We start from the raw sequence: 23,529 nt of genomic DNA on the forward strand, positions 1-23,529 counted from the left end.
ATTGATATTAAATTAATTTAATTTAATTTAATTTAAAATAAAAGAATAGTTTGTATTTATGTGGTGCCTGCACTCATGTGTTTTCACTTACATATAACACAAAGATAGTTCCTGTCCCCAAAGAACTCCCAATTTAAAGGGGGGAAACAAACATGCCGTATTTGGGAAGAAATTCCATCTTCCTCTGGTCTGATAGGTTATCTGGTTCTGAAAGAGTTAATGCATTTTCATGGCCTCTTTTCCTTCCAGGAAACTAGTTATCAGGGCTAATTTTAAATATTAATTTGTGCAGAAGACTGTCTAAATAGCTCTATCTCATGTCCTCAAGCTACTTTCTACGTAATATTTTCCCTGAGATACAAAGCAGAGCTGACAGTTTTTGAGAGATAAATGGACCTCCACTATCAACAACACAAAGTTTGACTATATATCAATAAATGGGCCATTTTTAATTTTTTTAAAGCACTTTGTATGTTTTGGATGAGAAAACCACAGAAAATATGCTATAAGCCACCAACTTATCTCCCTGGGGATAAGATGGGACTTGATAGGTCATTTCAAATTATAACCTTCACAAATTTGAATCACCATGAAAATGCAGAAAAGAATTCAGGAATATGCCCATAAAAATACTATAAACTTTTCTACTTAATAAATATATCATGAATTTATGGAAGGAATCCAAAATGAGAAGATAAAAACTAGTCATAACACCAATAATGAGATATATAAACATCCATGTTTATTTCACTTCTATAGAACACAAAGTTTTGACTACATATCAATAAATAGGCCATTTGTGAATGAAAAGAAAGTACTGTGCATGTTTGAGAAAAGAATACCACTGGAAAAATGCTGTGAACCACAGACTTATCTCCCTACATATGGGATGGGCCATATGAATCAAGGATTTCATAAGATTGGTCATGGAGTGGGAGCAGGAGACAAGGGGAAGTGAGCAGTAAAAAGGTTAACAAGGAAAGAGGACTTCTTGCTTCCCTCTCTTTCTGAAAATGCCACCTTGAAACTACCAGTTTTACTGTAAGATATGCTGAAGCAGAATCACAGATTAGTGGATGAAGTTAAAGCCACAAACAAAGGCTTTGGTGGCAGCTTCTCCCTGACTGGACTCATGAATAGGGAGAAGGATTCATGGGGAGTCTTCCAGGGTTAATCAGAAAGATGGCGCTAGGTGATGTCTGTAAGCCTAGAATAAATGCAAGACCTAAGTGCAATAAGTTAGTGTAATGAAGATTTTCTCTACAACATCCACTGCCACCACTGTGAATAGTTTTAAAACTCTGGTTTTCCCATTTCCCAATAGGCCAAGACCCAATTAGAGAGTTAATGTTCCATTGGGACACAGTTGTATATCAGTGAGGGTGGCCAGGGTCTTGGCTATTGTCTGTGGGTGGAATTCATACCATTGCACATCTTAACAAACAACTGAAGTATAATGTCACATATTAGGGTCATTTTCCCTTTCATTTTAAGAATCAAATATAACACGAAGGGTAGGAAGAGATAATCATCTTTTTTTCTTTTTTTTTTTTAACTTTCACTTTACATCTTAGAAATAATACTGTATATTGAGTCTAAGGCAGAAGAATGGTAAAGACTAGACAATGGAGGTTAAGTAACTTGTCCAGGGTCACATAGCTAGGAAATGCCTGAATCCAAATTTGAACCCAGGATCTCCTGTCTCTGAGTCTCATTCCCAATCCACTGAGCCACCTGGTTGCCAAGATATAATCTCTAAATGTAACAAAGAGAAGGATGTCCTGAGCTAGGATCAGTACCAGCTTCATATTATAGGTACCAACTTATTCAGTGTGATTTCAGACTATCTAAACCTGCCCCAAATTCCTCTCACCTATCACTAATGCCTAAAAATCCTTTAACAGGTGAAAAGTCTTTATTCAACAACCACAGATGAGGATTTAAGGTAAATTTACATGAGAGAAGAAATAAATTGACTCAAATTCACACAAAAGTGAAAATAACTAATATCTGATCCTCTCAGTTTTGATAATAAGGAAAAAATAGGAAGTCAAAGTATGCTTGACATTTAATATGGGAAGGAGTATAAGAAGACTCTGGGAATAACAAAGACAAACTTTGCTTTATACATAAATTTGGAAGAACCAAGATAAAAAAAAAAAAGCTTTGGTACTTAGAGTCTCAGTTCTTTTTAGGAAGAGAATATGAAAGAATAAGTCCTTACTTGGTCAGCAGAGTACAATTCCCTTGTAAAATATGTACTTCTTTGGGAAATACTATCTGACATACTATTTTTCTCTTCTTTTTTTAAACCTTTGTTTTCTGCTTTTAATCAATATTAAGTACCAATTGCAGAGCAGAAGAGTGGTGAGAGTCAGGCAATTGTGGTTAAGTGACTTTCCCAAGGTTACGTAGTTAGAAAGTGTCTGAGGCCAGATTTGAACCAAGGACCTCCAATCTACAAGCCTGGCTCTCTAGCCACTGAATTACCTAGCTATCTCCCTCCTTTTTCTTGAAAGAAAGAATCTCTATTTTATGCAATATCTCTCTGGGAGGGGAAATCCTTTTTTAATACAGGCCTAAAAATACCTCTACCCAAGGTAAATAAGGCAAACTGACTAAATTCACCTATTCTTATTCACCTAAATTCCCCTAAGAAGAGGGAAAGAGAAGAATAAGCAAAGGGGAAAAAAAAACTATTGATGGACTAGTCCATTTTTTAAACTCATTTTTCAGGGATATTTTAAAAGGAAGCAGTCTCTCATCAGATCTATAACACATTTGGAAGAACTGTGTACTCTCATCTAACAGAGGAGGAATATATGCTTTGCCATCATGGTTATGATCATTAGAGATTATGTAGCTCCCCTTATCTTCTTGCAGATGAGGAAATGGGACCCCATATTTTCCCATGGTCACAAAGTAGTTGGATCTGCTCAAAGAAAGATGAACAAAAAAGGGCCTGGGTAGGAATTAGAACACAGGAATCATCAAAAAGAGAGCTTATTACATTCATAAATTTCACCAAACGCCCTCTGCCCAGGTCTTCCTTTCCTCCTATTTGGATGGTTTGGGGAGAAACTTCAACAACTAAGTCCATGAGAATTGCAAGTGCTGAAGGTTCTTTTTCACTTTCCAGTCCGGGAGACCACCTGAATGGCTTTGATCCACTCTGTGCGCTCCTGAGGAGTGGCTGCTTGCAAGAAATAATGAATTTCAGTAGCAGTGATGATCTCAAAAAGGTTTTCATCACCACTCTTCTTAGCTAAAGGGAATAGAAAACGAATATCATAATTATTGGAAGGCCCTTTGAAGAGGTCATCTGGTCCAATCCCCCATATCTGAACAACAACCGAGATGGATTTTAGAATGTGTTTTGTCCTATTTTCATGCAATTTCTCTTTTAAGAACACGTAAAAGTATATTTTTAAGAACGTGATTTTTCTAACTCTCCAATTTTGATTGTCCTATTATAAAAATACTAAGGAAGTTAAAGAATGTCCATTTGGATATGTCACTTCTTACATGCACATAATCCTTTTAACTGTTAATCAATATCAGTTTTTCTAACAAATCAGAAATCTCTGCTTTTCTCAGTTAATAATAATCACATTCTCATTTGTATGAATGAAACTTTTTTCCATAGAAGAGCCATGGGTGTGCACTCATTTGTCCATTGCACTCATTTTAATTACCTTGTGTCTAGAATGCTAAGGCAAAGTAAGCAGACTTATATTGCAGTAAACTCTATAATTCTAGTCTCAGAGTCACTCCCTCACCAGTCAAAGATTTGATCCCAGAATCTGAATAGAGTCTTATTTAAATAAGGTTGGTGATGAAAGGCAAAGAGGAGTTGGGCACATCAAAAGTCTATTTATATAAATATTTTAATCAAGATACTTTATGTCTCTAAGTACCAGATAGTGAAATGGAAACTGGTCTTTTGTTGAACCTCATTGATTCCATGGAACCACTGTAAACCTAGTAAATTAAATTTAAATGTCTATGATTATATTATTCACAGAATAATAGAATTTTAGAATTGGAAGGGATCTCAGAGATTATCTAATCTAATTCCTTCATTTTGTAGATGAGATAATAAGACCCAGAGGTGTTGCTTGTTCAACTTCATGAAAGAGACAGAACCAGAATCCAGGTAAGCTACCCCCAGTCCAATATTCCTGTCATTACATCATGCTGCCTCCCCAGTAGAGGATTTCTTAGTCAGTAAATACAAAAGACTTCCTTACAAAACCTTGAAGAATGTTAAGGGACCATGTAATAAAATGAATTTAAAATAAGAAGAACCTAAACTAGGTAACATCAATGCTAAATATGGCTGCCTTATATAGACTCCAGGTTTTGTTCAGTATCATTCATGAGTTTAAGCAAGGTCCTCAGAATTACCAATATAAATATATAAAAATAAATATAAAACTTTGTAACGTTCCTGGGGCTAGACAGGCAAGGCTACAATTGGGAAGCTTTGACCTCTTTGAGACAATGTTTATATAGGCATAAATACATATTTGCTAATAATCAACTTTTGGCATAGATATGATATACTCAGAGTAGAAAGAAAACTCATAGATCATCCAGTCCAACCCCACTACTTTTTGATAGAAAACTAAGGCTCAGAGAGGTAAGGGATTGGCCCAGAGTCACACATGCAGTGAGAGGAAACAAGCACTTATTAATCATTTCCTATATGCCAGCAATAATTAACTCATTTGGTCTTCACAACCAGGCTGGGAGATAAATACCATTATAATCCTGATTTTACAGTTGAAGAAACTGAGTCATATAGAGATTAAGTGACTTGTCCAGGGTCACAGAGCTAGTAAGTATCTGAGGTCAGAATTTAACTCAAGTCTTTCTGACTCCTATGTACCTGGCCACCTAACTACTAGGGAGTAACAAAGTCTGGATCTGAACCCAGGTCTACCCCCTCCAAATCCAGTGCCCCTTCCCTCTATACTTCTAAAGGGAGAAATTGTTCTTACCATCAGGGGTGCTCTCCACTGCTGTGACCACACAACCTCTCAAGTGAATTGCTCCCAGTGGCTCTTCTCCCTGAAAAAGGAGAACATTGTGCCTACAAAATCTATACAATATACTTCAGTCCAATCAATGAAAAATCACACAGAAGAAAAATACAGAAGAGAAACCTGACAGCTCAGGATCAGATTAGAGGGGCAGTGGAGCATGTGTCCTGAAAGATGTAAACAAGTCTTGCGTAAAAGAGGGCACTTCCCTAATAAAAAAGTTCAAATTAGTGGAGAAACCAGAAGAAGAAGTAGGAGAGTTTAAGACTAGACCACATTTCCTACAGAGTCCTTGGGCCCCTTGGCCCATCTATTACCTAAAAGGTCACAGGATATAATCAAAGAATACTATTCTTCAGTCAAGAACAGAGCCTGAGAAATTATCTCCTTAGGGGAGGCTTAAGACTTTGGACCAAACACCTCCTAACAGTAATAGAGAAAACTGTTTAAATTAAATAATCAAAATGTTCTCCTCTAATTAAACCTGGCTAGAGCACATTTCTTGTTAACTAATTTAGTCAAAAGCTAAAAGTTAGACTAAATTTCTTTCCCCACCCCCATTGTCAAAACTAATTAAATTTAAGTGAAAGAAAAGTTGCATTAAAAGAACTCATTGAAACATATGACATGGAGAAATTAACTTTGATCTCAGAAAAAATGAAAGTTTAAGTTGAGAACTGGTTGCCCCCAGGTAATAGGTTCATTTAAAGAATGACCCTTGCAGCTCCATAATAGGAGGAAAATTCCTCCTGCGGAGGTTGAGGTAAGGGTTGGAGGAAAGTAGGAAGCTGGAGAAAGCTGTGAGGTTATGATGAGGGTGAGGCATCCATAAGATCAGAGGAACATACATGTCGAGTTGGAAGGACTCTCCAAGGTGTGTAAGAGGATTTGGGAGGGTAGAGAGGAATCAGAAGAATAAAAATGTCTGCCTACAGAGTACCTCCTAAGAATGATATTTGAACACCTTACAGCAACCATGGCACTCACCCCAGCAGGATCATAGTAGTGCAAATAGGCAGGATCCTCCCTCAGAATAAACTTCCTCACTTTCCAGTTCTTCCTCCGATGGCCCTGCACCCAGAATCATCACACAAAGAGAAATAATAAGATTCTCAGCCCAATATCACCAGGTCCTAACTCAGGATCAAGACATGAAATTAGCAACAGGTGTCATTTGATCAACAAATAAATGCTTGGAACACACCTGCCACCTATAAGATACCATATGCAGAACTCAAAAACTAAAAAGGAAGCAATCTCTGTCATCAGGGAACTTATATCCCCTTGGGGGAATGAGGCAGAAGGGGAGTAAGAAGCAGTTTTTGGATGAGGTGGTTGGGAGTGGGGAGAAACTAGAAGCAAATACACCCTTTTGGAGACTATTTATTCAAAGTGAGAGATGACAAAGACAAAACCTTGAACAGCAACTAGATAGGTAACTGGGGAAATGGACTTGTCAATTGCTTGGCTATGGATGTGAGAGAAAGCAGAAGTCAAAGATCACTCACCAGTTGAGAACATGGGTGCCAGCAAGAGTTGTGGAAGAGATGGGTTTAAGGAAGAAGATAATGAGTTGTTTTGATGTTATTAACTGTCTACTGAACATCCTCTTTACAGGAAAGGGGCAGCATACCCCACATGGGGTAGGGGAAGGGTACAGTGGATAGAATAGTGGACATGAAGTCAAGGGGACCTCAGTTTAAATTCAGCCTCAGACATTTACTACAGTGTGACTCCAGGCAAGTGCCTTAAACTGTTTGCCTTGGTTTCTTAATCAGTAAAATGGGGATAAAACTGGCATGAACTTTTCAGGGTTGGTATGAAGACCAATTAAGATTATATTTGTAAAGCATTTAGCACAGGGTCTGGAACAGAGCAGGATGCTATATAAATGTTAGTCATCATTATTATTATTATATAATAATGGATGTCTAGAGTTTATGAGAAAGATTATTTAATGTATATGTTTTGGAATCAATTGTATAGAGCTGATGCTTGAATACATGGAAGTTGATAAGGCCTACAAGAAACTTCATTCAAATCACTTCCCAGTGTCTTGGATTCCTTATCTTGTCAAATTAAGGGTTTTAACTTGGCGCCCTTTAAATCTCTTCTAGTGGGCAGTTAGGTGGCCCAGTGGATAAAGTACCCAGCCTAAAGTCAGGTAAATTCATTTTCCCCAAGTTCAAATCTGGACTCAGACAGTAGCTGTGTTTGACAAGTCACTTAACTCTGTTTTTATTCAGTTTCTTCGTCTGTAAAATGAACTGGAGAAGGAAATGGCAAACCATTCTAGTATCTTTGCCAAGAAAACCCCAAATGGGGTCACAAAGAGTTAGACAGGACTGAAATAACTGAACCACCACCACAACAAAAAGACTTAAAATCTATGATCCTATTATTCCCATTGCCTTTAATGTAGTGAACCCTTAATAAACTCCAGGGGCTCCTCATTAGCTCTAGGATCAAATATAAACTCCTCTGATGTTTAAATCATTTAAAAACCTGACCCCTTCTCCTCCTTCTTTCTATGAACTCGGCAACCTATCCACACTGGCCTCCTTACTATTCCTTGCACACAACACTCTATCTACCATCTCCATTCCTGGAATGTTCTCCTTCCCCACTTCTCCTTAGAAACTTTGGCATCATTCAAGGCTCAGCCCAAGTGCCTCTGTCTATAAGAAGTAGTACTTTCCTGCCAGTATCTTCCCCTCACTCTTCTCTAAACCATAGATGTGTACATTTTCTTATCTCTCCTTGCCCAATATAAGCTTCTTGAGGGAAAGAACTGTCTTCAATTTTTCTTTACATCCCTGGTGCCTAGTACAGTGCCTGACATATAGTAAGCACTTAATAAATTAAACGGTGTTTAATTGGTTGATTGAATCTGCATGACAACTTTTTGTAGTCATCATTTCTTCCTTTCCTTCTAGACAATTAGTGTGGGCTCCTGTGTAACTGCTGGTCATTCCTCCTGTTTGTGGTGAATCATTATTATGAAGAAGATGACAAGGAGGTTTTGGAAGCAATGGGTACCAACCAAGTTTCCTTTTAAGTACTTTCAGTTGCTTCACAGTGTGACACAATTGAGTCGTCACTTCTGGTATGAGGTAGTAGGATATGGATGACCCAGCAATTTGTAATATGAGTGTCTGGGGCCTTTGGACTATTTCCTAGAATTAATTCATGCTCAATTTTAAAATATCATCATCCATTCATCTTCAATTGCATTCAGTCCAATCAGTGTTATTGAGCACCAGCTGGGTGTCCCAGGTTGTGCAAGACTTTGTGTGAATCACAAATATATATATATATATATATATATATATATATATATATATTTGTACACACACACACACACACACACATATATATATATATTAGATACAGCCCCTGCCTGACAGTACTTAAAATCTGAGAAACAAACAAATAATTACAGAACAAAACAATGAGATAAATGGCATAAATAAAAAGGATGAAGAAATCAAGTATACCAATATCTGGTCCTTTTGGACTAGCACTGGGTTATGGCACTTTACTAGAAACCTGATTTACTAAAACATGAAACTTCCTTTAAGCATCTATAGATTATAATCAACAATAGTGCAGTAGCCTGATTGCTTTTTAAAAGTTAAACCTTTACTTTCTGTCTCAGAATTCATATTAAGTATCGGTTCCAAGGGAGAAGAGTGGTAAGATCTAGGCAATTGGGGTTAAGTGTTTTGCCCAAGATCACCCAGCTAGGAAATATCTGAGGCCACATTTGACTCAGGACCTTCCATTTCCAGGCCTGGCTGTCTATCCACAAAGCTACCTAGCTGCTCCTCCTGTTTGCCTTTTAAACTGTGATCAGTACTTGCCTTAGAAGGAAGAAGAAACTAAATTTCTCCTGAGGAAGTGTTGTAGTGGAAAGAAAAAAGAATTGCAGTCAGATCTTGGTTCAAAGTCTGACTTTGTAACTCACTAGCTATGTAATTTTACTTGGCTTCTCTAAGCCTGTTTCCTCATCTTTAAAACAGTAATAATAATAATTGTACTTCATACCCCTACAAAGTTGTTATGATCAAATAAGATTGCATATGCAAAACATTATATGAAAGACTCTAAAACCTCAACTAACATTAGGTGACCACAAAGAGTCCCAGGTTTTTTTTCCCTTCTTTCTTTTCTCCCATTCATCTATGAACATTTCCCTCTTTTCTTATTTCTGATGGAGATCTCTTCTACGGGAGATAGTTGTAATGGTGATGACAAAGGATATTAGAAATCATCTAATCCAGTCTTTAGTCATCTAATCTCATATCCAACACATCATTATGTTCCCTCTCAGTTCAAATGTGACATGAATACAGACTTTTCAAAGGTTATTTTCCAATACTAAGAAATCTCTCCTATTAAAATGTTAGCTTGTTGAGCACAGGGACTCTCTCATTTTTGTCTTTGTATCCTCAGCATTTAGCACAATGTTGGTACTTCATAGGTCCTTAATACATATTTATTAATTGACTAACTCTCCACAATTCGTATGTTCCAAAAAATGTCACTTTAATTCTTTTGATTCTCACAATAATAATCATTGCTAGCTTACAGATGTGAAAATAGATTGTTCATTTAAATAATATTTCACTTCTCTGACTTGGTTTCAAATCCTTCCCACCTGTATGTTCCTCTTCCTTGGTTATTTATTTATTATAAAGATAATTATAAATTTAGTATTAAATAGCTCTACCCAAAAATTAATTTAACATTTAATGGCCAGTCTATGTAAGGTGTTATCTCATTGGCTGTCCCTCTCCATCACATAAGGGGATGATATCTTCATTTTTTGCCTTCTTTTTCTCTTAGTATTTGTGCAACAAAAGGTATCTCCCAAACGTCAGGACACAAAGTGAGGACATAACTTAAAAGGATGCTAGGTAAATGTAGTTCAAGTATATCAAATTTCTATTTGCACATATTTTAAAGGTAATGGCTTCTTCTGCCCTACTTCAAGTTGTCTCTCTTTTTCCCCACTTTACCTTCCTGCTATTATTCCTCTTAGATTACTAGAGTCAATCATTGGTCATTTGCCTTACCTTCCACTCTGTAGGCATCTAACTTCCAGTGGAACTCCTCATTGTGACTCCTGCCCACTGATAGCCACTAATAGACTTTCAGGAATGAGAGGAAAGAAGAAAAAGTAGGAGAAAAGAGCATTCAGTGTAGGAGAAGGATCTAAGAGAATGATATTGGCCACTAACCTGCTTCAGTAAACACCCTTGCTTAATAATTATTCCTCTGAATTCTTCCTTCAGAACCACATCATCATCACTGGAATTGTCTTCACAGAAGAATCCACTGTCTGCCTAATTGGAAACCAACACAGATTTTGCCATATCACAGGTTTGTCATTATTTTTTTACTTTTCTAATATCTAGCATTTTAATGTTCCCTCTGCCCTTCTGTGCTACCTTTACCCTAATCTTAACCTTAAAGCCACTCCCGTAGAATGTTACTTCTTATATCCCTCCTTTATATTCTGTCTCTCCTTGTTTCTTAAAAATACTTTTCCCCCTTCCTGAAGTTGGTTCTTCAATGAAATATAGAAAGCAGCAAGTGGTAGAGGGGGGGAAATGTCCTAGATGTTTGTTGGTTTTGTAACAGTGAAAAAATAGTAGCTTGGGAGAAAGTAGTCTTTGAAGAAAGAAAATTTCCCAGAGAAATATTGACCTATATTTCATTGAAGAATGAAGAAATGGTTTGAGGAAAATGAGACCAACAATGAAACATCACCCAAATTGAACTGAAACCTTCTGTCTGGGAAGTTTGCTTCAGTTTCAGGAAGGTATTTCTTGCATGTAGCCACCAAATTTCTGTGCCCTAACCCAGATAAGAAATAGAACTGACAAAATCCCCAGAAAAAAAAAAATCTCTTCTTGTCTGTATAACATGGCCTCCAAGTGGGTATGTATTTTGAAAGAGAAATCTTCAATCATGCTCTGGGGTTTTCCATGGACTAGGTTCTTTCTGAAGAATTGTGACCTTTGGCCCACAGATGGATATGATTTGACATCTGTTTGGAATAGAGGATCTTAACCTGGAGTCAGTGAACTTTAAAGAAATTGATAACTCTATTTTAATATAATTGGTTTTCTATGTAATTCAGTATATTTTCTGCTTTTAAAAACAGTCTTCTAGGAAGGGGTCCCTAGGCTTCACCAGACTACTAAAGGAGTTCATGACACAAAAAAAAAGTCAAGAACTTCTCTGGGATCTGGTTGGACTACCTCCATTATAAGAAAGTATGGGTAACTCTTCCCACTTACAAAGTAGTAGAAAGCATCAGGGTTATCAAGGAAGGAGTTTTCAGCAGTTCCTTCAATTGCATTTTTGGACAAGTCCCCAGCAGGCTGTAGGAAACCTTCATTTAGCAATGAAGATGCTATCATGAGACCTTCCTGACGATTCCGGACAGATTGTTTAGATAACAGCCAGTCAATCACACAGTTTCCTAAGAAAGGAAAAATTAATGATCAAGTTAGTGACTCAAAATCAGAATCAAAGGGCAGGAAAGGATCCTAGAAGATCACACCATCCATCTCCATTCCTCACCAAGACTATATTTAAGTCATCCCAAAAGATGAACCCTCCATCATTTAAAAAAATAAAATCAGCCAAGGAAAATTGTGCTTTCCTTGACAACATCTCAGGGTGAGAAATCTGGCGTCTTCTCTGGGTTGGAAAGAAGAGAGAAATAAGAATCTTTTGGATTATAGGTAAAGTCATTCTTATTTTTAAATGATTGTCATTTTAGTTGTGACTACATCTCCTAACACTAGGGTTATGGGAAATCTAGGTCTTTACCTGTAAAACAGTGGTTGAACACCTTCTTGTCCTTCTCTAGCTTCAGCTCTTTGATTCCTTTGTCAGTATCCTTCATGGATAAATATAAGGCACTGAGCAAAAAAAAAAACAGAAAAAAGGAATGAACGAGAAGGATGGATCTATGATGTTCTCCAACTGCCCTTCATCCCTGAAGAGGGTAAGCACAATAATAATTCATGTTTAGAGAGTCCTTTAAATTGCAAAGAGTGCCTTACATACATTATCTCACTTAAGCTATACAGCAATCCCGTGAGGCAGCTTCCATAAATATTGTTATTCCCACTTTGCAGAGGAGAAAATGAAGATTCAGGGAGATCAAATGATGTGGTCATGTCTTCAGTAAGTTCTACACAGGGTTTTAGTCTAGGACTTCCTGGCTCCAATTTAACTCTTTCTCCATTATGCTACCCACCAGTTGAAGTTTCCATTACTAAATATCTGTGTATATACCTCATGTTCCTGATTAAATCAGAAGCACCCTGAGGGCAGACTGGGCTAGCATAACTTTATATCCTGTATCACACCTAGCACAATGATATATTGTAGGCACTCAAGTATTTTCTGAATGAATAAACTGAACAGATGAACAAAAATAACTCCTAACATGCAAAAGAAAAGGTTGTAGCTAGCTGGCATCTAGCATTTCAGACTCAAAATGTGAAGGAAGCATTTGGTCTAGTCCCTTTACAGGGAGATATGATAACTCTCAACCACACATGAAGAATTTATTTTAGATTTTCTCTAAGTGGAAATTAGAGTAATAAAGGAGAAGGAAGAAAGATAAAGACTTTGAGGGAAGTGTGGAGGAGGTTTACTGTTATTTTAGAAATTAAGTGGGGAGCCCTATCACAGGAATACTGAGCAACAAGAGAGAGAGTTTCCTGCCTTGCTCCCCCTTTGATATTTGCCAGACCATTCTTTGTGCATCCTCTCTGACAGCTGTGGTCAGCAGTGCGGCTCCCTCTGACTCCTTTAGAAGTCGAAGGACCACAAAAGCCCAACGTGCCTCCTGTTTTTTGTTCATTTGATCTCCTTGGAGGAAGTCCTTTGTTTTTTTTTTTCTGTAGGACAAAGTCTGATAGGCAAGTTATCAGCATCCACCCTGGTGTGTCCCTTTAAACAGCTCCATTAGTTCTTGGGAGCATCATGTGTGGGAGTGAGGAAGTGTCACCAAAAACCAGTTTCTAAGGGTATTTTTCAGAGAAATGTGGGCTACTAAAGAACACAGGCGGCTTTCTTTTGGTGAAATTCATACAAATGGAGTAAATGTGGTCAGGGCTGTGAAAACCTCTGGGTGGGTAAGCCAAACATCACTGCTTTGACTCCAGGCCAAGGTAAGAGTCACTGAGCTGCTTCAGGCTAGAGGAAACCTCTCAGTAGGTTTGGCAGAGAATAAGCAGCTGGGCCCAGGATTCAGAACTAGACTTTGGCTTTGATAATTTGCTGGTGATAGATTTAGAGGCTGGAAAGGAGATACCCATTTGTTGCTTCATTGTAGAGATAAGAAAACCAAGGCCAAGAGATTGTGACTTGCCTAAGGTCACAAAGGCAGTAAGTGATAGAGGGAAGACTGAGACCAGGTCCTCAGAGTCCAGAACCAGGGATTGTGCTTCTTGGGTAACTCTTACTGATTTTCCCTAGCCTCAGGGAATCCATCAGACTTTTCATTCCTCCATACATCAGTACCTCCCTGCTCTTTCTTTCCTGTCTTAGCTGATTTCCAGAGGCCAGACCTCTAACCATCCTAAATATATATTATACATTCCTGATTCCACTTCCTGATCTGGTCCTGCTTCCTCCAAGGTAGCAAGGTCATTACTAATTATACTCCTCTTATGACAGTGAACTTGACTGTTTAATAATAACTAAAAAAAAGGTAAACTCCTTGAGAGGAGATGTAGCAGTGTCTTCTCCCTCCTTGGACTCTATATATGAATAATTTTTAACTTCAAATTCATATTTTCTTGCTAAGAATTTCTCTCATATATTTTGAATAGTCAAGGAATTTCCAAATCAGAATGAAGAATTTCATTCTTTTCCCAACTTTTTTCCTCATAATATCAGTTAACCACAACAAATATCTGGATATAAGTTGATACATAAAGATATATTTTATATATCTTTATGGACCTCTGGTTCATCTGACTTTCTAAAAATATGATTTTGCAAAAACTGAACATATTTGGATTATAGCCAACCAATGATCTTCCAAATTAGACTAAGCCTAATGAGCATGACATGGCAGGAGCTGGAAAATACAAAGAGAATTGCTTTGGAGTAGGCAAGGAAGCTGACATTTACTTCTATCCTTTTAGGGGAGACTCTGACTTATAAATATTCATTTAGATGTTTCTAGTGTCTTACAACTTACAAAGTACTTTCACATATATTATCCTAGCTGTAGGTCCATCCATCTAGAGCTAGAAAGGCACTCAGAGTCCACAGTCCAAATATTTTACAAATGGAGAAACTAAGGGTTCTGAATAACTAAATAACTTGCTTGAGGTTGCAGAAGCATAATTCCATAGAAATGGAATTTGGACCATGTGCTCTCAATCAGCCAGTGATTCTTCTACTATATATTTCTAATCTGAAACCACACAGAAGCCTTACAAGATAGGAAGGACAGGTATTATTATCTTCATATCACAAATGAGGAAACTGAGGCTCAGTGAGATGAAGGTACTTTTTCAAGGAATATATTACTGTAGATCCAGATATGGAAGGGATCTTGGTGATCCCCTTTCCCAGCACATTCATTTTTTAGGTAATAACAGTTATCATTTATGCAATGCTTGAAATTCTCAGAGGGTTTTACATATGCTATCTCATTTGGTCTTCACAATAGCCCTGTGAGTTAAGTTTTATTATTATCCCCATTTTACAGTTGAAGAAACTACGGAAACCAAGACCCAAGATAGTTCACTGACTTGTTCAAAGTTGTAAAAGTTATAAGTCTCAAAGGAGGCATCTTCTCTGACACCGAAGCCATTGGGCATGCTGATATGAACCTTATAACAATCCTATAGCATAGATAGAGCAGGGAGTATTATTTCCATTTTGTAAATGGGGAAACTGAAACTCAAAGAGATTAGTGGGTTTGCCTAAGGTTACAAAGTTAGTTAGAGGCAACCAGGACTTGTGTCTATGCCTTCTTCCTCTTGGTCCAATGCTTTTTCCAGGACCTGAAATCTTCTCACTATATTGTCTTGTACTTGTGGATATGTTTCTCTATAAATAGTGTTCTGTATACAGCAATAGAAATATTAGTTGAACAATGGCTTGTGCATGTCTATCAGCAGAGAAAGAACTGATAAATAGAAACAAGCAAGAAGTAGTTTTACATATACACATATCTCTTAAATGATGCTTTCTCTAGTGCCAGAAGAGAGGGAGAGTAGAAAATACATTTTTTAAAATAGTGTTCTGCACAATTCTGAGGGACTTGTGAGAAAGAACACTATCCACATTCAGAGGAAGAACTGTGGGAATAGAAACACAGAAGAAAAACAATTGCTTGATCACATGGGTCGAGGGGGATATGGTTGGAGATGTAGACTCTAAATGATCACACTAGTGCAAATATCAATAATATGGAAATACGTCTTGATCAATAACACATGTAAAACCCAGTGGAATTGCTTGTTGGCTATAGGAGGGAATTGAGAGGAGGGGAGAGAAAGAACAAGAATCTTGTAACCATGGAAAAATATTCTAAAATAATTAAATAAAAATTTCCAAATTAAAAAAATAGTGTTCTGCAGCTGTAGAAAGGGAGAGTTCCATATATTTAATTAATATGTGAACTTCCTCTGGTCAAAAGGGTTTAACCCTCTCTTCGAAGCTGGCATTCACAAATCATTGTCCACAATGACTTGAAAGAACCAAACATCTAATGTATGCTGGGAGAGGTTGAGCTCACTAAGGTGGATAGCCCTAGTTCCAGTGCTGGTTTAGGGACCCTTTAAGAAGCTGAATTTAGTCTTTCTGACAACTGATGGGCCATTTAATGCACTAGCCTAGACACAACCTCATGATCTAGAAGAGTGAAGAACATAGGTGGCCCCCTGGAGCAGTATCAACACTGGTAGGTTTGGCTGAGCTCAAAACCAGGAAGAAAAAAGAATTAAAGGAAACAAATCACCTCAAGTCAATGGTTTCTGGCAGTCGAATAGACCTCCTGGTAGATTTCCTAGCAAATTTCTGTCCTCCTTCAATGCACTTAATTGCCTTTTTAACATCCCGTACCCAGGCATCTCTCTCCTCCAAGTAGGCAGCCTGGAAAAAGTGGTCTTGCTGCTTGGTTGTGGCAAGTTTAAACACGAACTATAATCAAAAAAATAATATGTTAGTAAGAGACAACTGCTACAAAGCAGAAGTCCAAGCCCAGTCATAATCTGATAGCATTTATTTAAAAGTCAGATAATCCAGACATTGGCCTTCTTACTATTCCTCACACCCAACACTCCATTTATCTCTACCTTTGCATTGGCTATCTTCCATGCCTGGAATGCACTTCCTCCTCACCTCTTCTTAGCATCTATAGCTTTCTTCAAAGCTCATCTCAAATGTTATTTCCTACATGAAACTTTTAGTGATTCCCCTAGATGCTAGTGCTTTCTCAAAAAATTAATTACCATGTACTTATTTCCTATGATTTGTGTATATATTTATTTATACAAATGTCATTTCCTCCAGTGTGGATGCTTCTTGCACTTCTTGCAGCCAGGGAATGTTTCATTTTTGTCTTCGTATCCTCAGCACCTAACACAGTAGTTGGTACATACTAAGACTTTAATAAATGTTTCTTGGTCAATTGATTGATGACAATCAGCTAGCCTTTTTTTTTTCCTGGCTAAGAGGCCTCTGTATTCAGAGATCTAATAGAATGTAAACTCGAGGTTAGAAACTATTCATGTTTTTGTCTTTGTTTCCCTGATGACTCACAAATAGTAAGCACTTTAAAAAAATAAACATTTTCTTTTATTATGAACTTAATCATCAACAAGCTTAAATATTCAAATACACAAATAAAAAGACTTGTATAGAAAATTATGACCTTTTATGCAGTTTTTTAAAATGTATACATTAAATTTAACAAGTTAGATACAGAAATGTCCAGTTCATTTCAGAATAATGGGCACTTAGCAGACATTTCTAGAATTTAATTTTTTTAATCCCTGAAGTGCAGCAATATGGAATGGTGGAAAGACATGGGTTCAAATCCCAACTTCCACTTACTACATGTTTGACTTTGGACAAATCACTTCATCTTTCTAAATTCTATCTTTTTAATCTATAAAATAAGGATATTGAACAGGATGACCTTCAGAGTGTCTTCTCATTCTTACTTCTATGCTCTGATCCTATGAGGATTCAAAGGAATTATTCTCTCCATCCCAGATAATAATTAATTGCATAGCTCTAAGTAAACGACTTACTTGTACTAGCTCCCACATTCCCAGATACCAGATAGAGAGACCAAGAAGAGGACTGCTTATCCATAGGATGTAATTGAAATAAGAATGACCTATGAGGGATGTTGGAGGGAGGGGATGGTTTTACTGGTAGACTTTAGGATTATATAAGACAAAAGTGGGAGGAAAAGAAATCAAGAAAGAGATAGATATAAACATAGTAGGCACTTAATAAATGATTATTGGATGAACTAGATACCATCTACAATTGCCTCAAACACTTTTTTTGCTTTTAAATTATTATAAGGTTGGTAATAATATACTCTTTAGCAGCTATCTCAATATCATTACTAGTTTAACCTACCCAACAGCATCTTTCCTCTGTAGTTTAGAAAATTCAGGTTTAATAATGGCTATTAAGAGATTAGTATTATGAACAGTTTATGGCATGACTTTTTCATTTGCATAAAAGAGAACATTCAAATGGGGGGAAGAGGGGACAGAATAAAGTCATGTTAACAGAGATGACAACCTTTTGCTTTTAGCCTCCTCTCTATTTTCAGGCTAGGGATCTGTGTAGGCTGAGGGACAGAATATGTAGATAAGAGTACAACACTTGAAGATTCCTAGATGGCAAAAAGGCTTGGTTTGCCATAAATATAAAAGATATATTTGGAAAGGTGACTATCTTATTACTTGAAGAAATTTCGTCTGTCTCAATATTGACACTCAAGTCTGAACTCCTGCTGTTCTGTGTGGGAACTGATTAAGTCATGATTAAATGCATTAGGAATAATCAGAAAGAATTCACCTTGCATTTCATCATTTATTGGACTGAGCTGTCAAAGAGTGAAATTTAGCATTATTATTATTATCAACATCATCATCATCCTACAGCCCTTTGTGACTAATATTTGATTGTTTTGTTGTAGGGAACTCCAGTGAGGAAATCCCCCCTACCAGTGTAGATAAGCATCTGTTTGACAGCACTGAGAAGGGTCACAAGACTAGTATTTGTCAGAGACATGCCTTAAACCTACAGGTTCTTGACTTAAAGACCCACCTTCTATCTCCATTCTCCATGCTGCCTTATCTTGAACATTAGAAAATTAAAAATTAACTAATCTACAAAGACTGGTACCCACAGTAGGGATGAATGCCAACAACTCTGCTTCTTGTATAATATGAATTGAATAAAGCTGTATTTGGGAAAACTTATCAGCCCAGCCCAGAAGTACCTGTAAAGATCTGACTCATGAGTTCCCTTATCCAAGAAGGCTTGGGCTCCATAAGTCATCATGGTACCAGAGGCCTGATTGAGTCCCTCTTCCTTTCTGATGCTATTCTGTTCAGCCAACATTTATCAAGTGCCTACTCTGAGCAAGAGGAAGAAACTAAGGTTCTGAGACATTAGATGACTGGCCCAGGGTCACCTACCTAAGCCAGCAGGGCATGGTGGTTAGTGATCAGATCTCTAAGCTACAAAGACTGAATCAAATTCTGTCTCTGACATACACTGGCTAGATGACCCTGAACAATTCATTTAGCTTCTCAGTGTCATAGCTAACTTTCCAAGAAGAGAAGCATTCACCTACGTTGGCAGATAAAGTTCCCTTGGCAAGAACTTCTCTATACCAAGTACCAAGAAAATCACAAATCTACTCCCTATCTCCTATCTTTTCTCCTACCTTTGAAAACAATGCCTTTCATTTTGGTAACATTTTGGAAATGTTTATTTAATTAAATTGAGAAAATAAATAAATAAATGTCTATATTGGATAATAATTATTAAAAAGCAACCCTAGCTTACCATTCTTTTACCAAAGTCTTGGCAGGGGCTGGTAAGAGTACTTCCTTTTAAAGGTATCATTCCCTTGGGACTGTTGTCACTTTTCTTCTTGTAGAATTCAATTGCATCTTCCAGTAATACAACCCACATGGGTTTCCAGCTATTGAACACACTGCCCTGTGTCAACACCATAGAAAGAAAAAAAACATCTTTTTTAAAATATATATATACATATATATATTATACTTTCTCAACTAATAGCATTTATTTCTTCCAGTTTCCATGTCCTTAACACCAAATTGGAATACTAATATGGAAATTGCTAACCCAGTTAGTACCAAAAGCTGCTAATATACCAGAAGATATAAAATTACCTACCTGTGTAAAGTATACTTTAAATGCTATAAGAAAGTCAGGATAAGAAAAGATTGATATGGGAAATAGGATCTTAGATATTTTGGTGATATTTTATGAAGTTCTTTCCCACTACTTTCCAACTTGGATCTGTTTAAATTTTTGCTAAGCTCTGAAAATACCTCAAATCTACTCTCACTTCTAATCTCAGAAAATGAAAATTTCCCTGGCTTCTCTGACCAACACTGATCTCTTCTTCCTGACATTCCTAGAGCAATTAAGTTTGTATGGAACATTTGGACAATTAATCATATGCTATCTTATTGTTTTCTGGTTGCTTCAGGTGCATAAATCTTGTTTCCCACAGTGAAGGTACAAGTTTGGCAAGGGGAGGAATTGTGACTGCCTATCCTCTTGTTTCCCTTACTACACTCAGTTCTGGTCTAACTCCGTATAGTATAGTAGGCACTTGCTATTTCATAGAAGTTATTCCCCCAGCCTCATTCTTTGTAATGGAAAAAAATTGGAAAATGAGGGGGTGTCCATTGATTGGAGAATGGCTGAACAAATTATGGCATCTGATGGTGATGGAATACTATTGTGCTCAAAGGAATAATGAACTAGAGGAATTCCATGTGAACTGAAACAACCTCCAGGAAGTGATGCAGAGTGAAAGGAGCAGAACCAGGAGAACATTGTACACAGACAGACACTGATACACTGTGGTACAGTCAAACGTAATGGACTTCTCTATTAGCAGCAATGCAATGATCCAGGACAATCCTAAGGGACTTATAAGAAAGAACACTATCCACATTCAGAGGAAAAACTGTGGGAGTAGAAACACCGAAGAAAAACATTTGCTTGATCACATGGTTTGATGAGTATATGATTGAAATTTTTTACTTTAAATGATCATTTTATTGCAAATATTAATAATATGGAAATGGGTTTTGAACAATGATACATGTATAACCCAATGGAATTGCTTGTGACCTCCAGGAGGGGGAAGTGAAGAGGAGAGGGAAAGAACATGAATCATGTAACCATGGAAAAATATTCTTAATTAATTAATTAAAAATTAAAATTAAACAGTCCCTCAGGAAATAAAAAACAAAAACAAAAAAAATGGTGGGAGCAGCTGGGTAGCTCAGTGGATTGAGAGTCAGGCCTAGAGATGGGAGGTTCTAGGTTCAAATCTGGCCTCAGATATTTCCCAGCTGTGTGACCCTGGGAAAGTCACTTAACCTCCCATTGCCTAGCCCTTACCACTATTCTGCCTTGGAACCAATACACAGTATTGATCCCAAGACAGAAGGTAAGGGTTTAAAAAAAGAAAATAAAAAAAACAAAAACAAAAGGAAATTCTTTTAATGCATTTGTAGGAGGAAAGGACCAACAATACTCTGCTATGATTGTCTCAATAACAGTCTTGCCTTAATGGAAGAAAAGAATAAAGATAGCCTAACTGACCAAGAGTAGGGGTAAGAATTACCAGTGTTATTGACAAAAAAGCCATGATTCTCCCTATCCATTCCTAAGTTAATACCTACTTAATTTATTATAGTGAATTAGAACTGACATGATTGCAGTATTTTTATTCAGCTCTATATGAAATCTATTGTTTTACCTAAGCAAATAAAACTCAGAAAATACTCAAAAAAAGAAGTTATTCCCCAAATGAGATTCCTAATACAGCACTATAATCATGTTTACTTCTCTACTCAAACATATTTCATCAGTACTCATAAATGCATAAAATAAAAACTCTTGATGCTGGCATTTAAGATTCTCTATAATCTGGCTTCAGCCCATCCATCCCATTTTATCTCATTCCACTCCCCTTCATATATTTTATGTTATGATCAAAACAACTCAATTCCATTTCTCATTTTCATCTGTCTTTCTCCTTTCTCTGTCTTTGCTCACACCATCTGCTAAGTCTCAGGTGGGCAACTCCATCTCTTATAATCGTTCCCATCCTTCAAAGCCCAATTCAGATACTAATCTCCTCCAGCTAGCTTTCTCTCGCTCCATCTTCACTACCCTCAGATTAAAATTTCTTCTCATTCCTCAAAGTTTTTATAACACTTTGCCTCGGTTTCCCATTTAGAATTATCCCACTCTCCTATGTTCACACTTCTAAGATAAACTATAAACTCCTCTACTTGGCATTTAAAGCTCTGCATAACCTGCATAACATAACCTATACATTCCAGACTAGCTTCATGTTGTTCCTCATTTCATCTTCCATCTTCATTCCTTTGCTATAGATACTCCTCTCCCCAATGTCTAGAAAACTCTCATTTTTTTCCCTCCCTCCCTTGATTTCCTTCCAGACTCAGCTCAAGGTCCCACCTTCTTCATTAGACTTTATCCATATAGCTGCTAATGTCTTCCACTCCAAAGTAATCTATCTGCTTTGTATGTGTTTTGTATATATCTCTAATTTATTTATATAATCTATGTTTCCTCAAATAGAATATAAACTTCTTAAGGACAGGGACTGTTTTGTTTTTTATATTTGTGTCCCTAGTGCTTAAAAAAGTAACCAGGACATAGTAGTTATTTAATAAATACTTGTTGATGGACTGAGTTGTATATTTGCCCTTCCCCTTAGACTATAAATTCCTTGAAAAGAGGGCCTATTCTGTAATTATCTTTGCATTACTAGCACAGACCTTGTACATAGTAACTAATTAACAAATAGTTGATTTGTTGAATTTGTTGAGTTGTTTGTTGAAGACAGCTCTTGGACAATTCCAAATGCTACCTGTCTTCATAGAAAATAGTGATAAATTCTTCTCTCTCTTGAGTAATTATCCACTTGCATTATTGTTCCATTTTCTTTACCCTAAACAGGGCCCCCTTTCTCAACTCAAAAAGTGCTTTCATTAACAAGAACCACAAGGAACCCACCCAAATAATTAACACTCTTGCTACAGAGTTATTTTTGAGAAGTGTTAAACATAGTGTTTCAGGAACTATGTACAGTTTCCTTCTGAGACCATTTCTAACTAGTTCTTCATTGTTCTTAATAGTTAATGAAGCCTTTTCATTCAGTTTTTAGTATTGTGGAAACAACTGGCATTGGAACCAAGAAGACCCTGTTTCAAATCCCTCTACTGACATAGAGTGGCTGTGTAACCTTAAACAAGTTACTTAAATTTCTCATTGCTCTAAACAATGAAGACTATAAATTGCAAAGGACATGACCTACATTGATATTTTATTTCATTTTATCTTTTTAAAACCCTGCTTTCTGTCTTAGAATCAATACTAAGCATTGTTTCCAAGGGAAAAGAGTTAAGGGCTAAGCAATTTGGGTTAAGTGACTTGCCCAGGTTCACTTGGCTAGGAAGTTTCTGAAGTCATATTTGAACCTAGGACCTCCTGTCTCCATCCCAGGTTCTCTATTCACTAAGCTACCTAGCTGCCTCTGTAATTTATTTTAAGGCAAAATGAAGTCACCAAAGATTTTTGACCAGGGCAATGTCATGGTCAGACTATTGACTTAGGAAGATTATTTTGGCAGGCTCATGAAAGATAAATTGCAGAGGAGAACCAGGAGGCAATTGAAGAACTAAAAATAAAAGTAAAAAATACAGCAGAACTAACAAGTTGAAATAGGTTAAAGATTTGTACAGAATGGGTTATCTGAGGAAGTTAAGTACACCTACCTAACCTTTTGAGGTATACAGAAGGAAAGAAAATTCAACTGCCTTTCCACAAACTATCCCTTGGTACCACTGTCAGAAATAGCAAACAGAAATGGTTGTACCACAGGAGTCATTTACAATGGTCCTATTTACTTTAGAATCTTCACACTGATGGTTAGGTTGCTGAACTTTGTGTACTTTGAGAAGGATTTCCATCTGAAAATCTAGCATACAGGTCCTACATAATGTCTTGCCACTATTCCAAAGACTTAACAATTCTTTTTTTTCATCTTCTTTCCATCTCTTGAAGTAACTTAGGAAATGGGTATGTTCATACCATATTGAAGAAGAGAAATTCAGTCTTAGTGACATTTGGTAATTTGCTCTCAGTATGCCAG

The 23,529-nt window shown here is 37.0% G+C and overlaps 1 protein-coding gene across 1 annotated transcript in view; it reads right to left on the reverse strand.

The window, feature by feature from the left end:
- Positions 1–720: 720 nt before the first annotated feature.
- Positions 721–23,529, reverse strand: part of PLEK (pleckstrin) — a 33,642-nt gene continuing 10,833 nt past the window's right edge. Inside the window, exons 2-9 of the mRNA XM_001382104.5 lie at positions 19,140–19,295; positions 16,057–16,238; positions 11,892–11,983; positions 11,354–11,538; positions 10,289–10,393; positions 6,033–6,116; positions 5,004–5,073; positions 721–3,265 (exon numbers count right to left, since the gene is read on the reverse strand). Of these exons, the coding sequence (XP_001382141.2) occupies positions 3,129–3,265; positions 5,004–5,073; positions 6,033–6,116; positions 10,289–10,393; positions 11,354–11,538; positions 11,892–11,983; positions 16,057–16,238; positions 19,140–19,295 (1,011 nt within the window). The 3' untranslated portion in view covers positions 721–3,128. The remainder of the gene's footprint in view (positions 3,266–5,003; positions 5,074–6,032; positions 6,117–10,288; positions 10,394–11,353; positions 11,539–11,891; positions 11,984–16,056; positions 16,239–19,139; positions 19,296–23,529) is intronic.

This window comes from Monodelphis domestica, chromosome 1 (genome assembly GCF_027887165.1).
Source record: "Monodelphis domestica isolate mMonDom1 chromosome 1, mMonDom1.pri, whole genome shotgun sequence".
NCBI classification, from domain to species: domain Eukaryota; kingdom Metazoa; phylum Chordata; class Mammalia; order Didelphimorphia; family Didelphidae; genus Monodelphis; species Monodelphis domestica.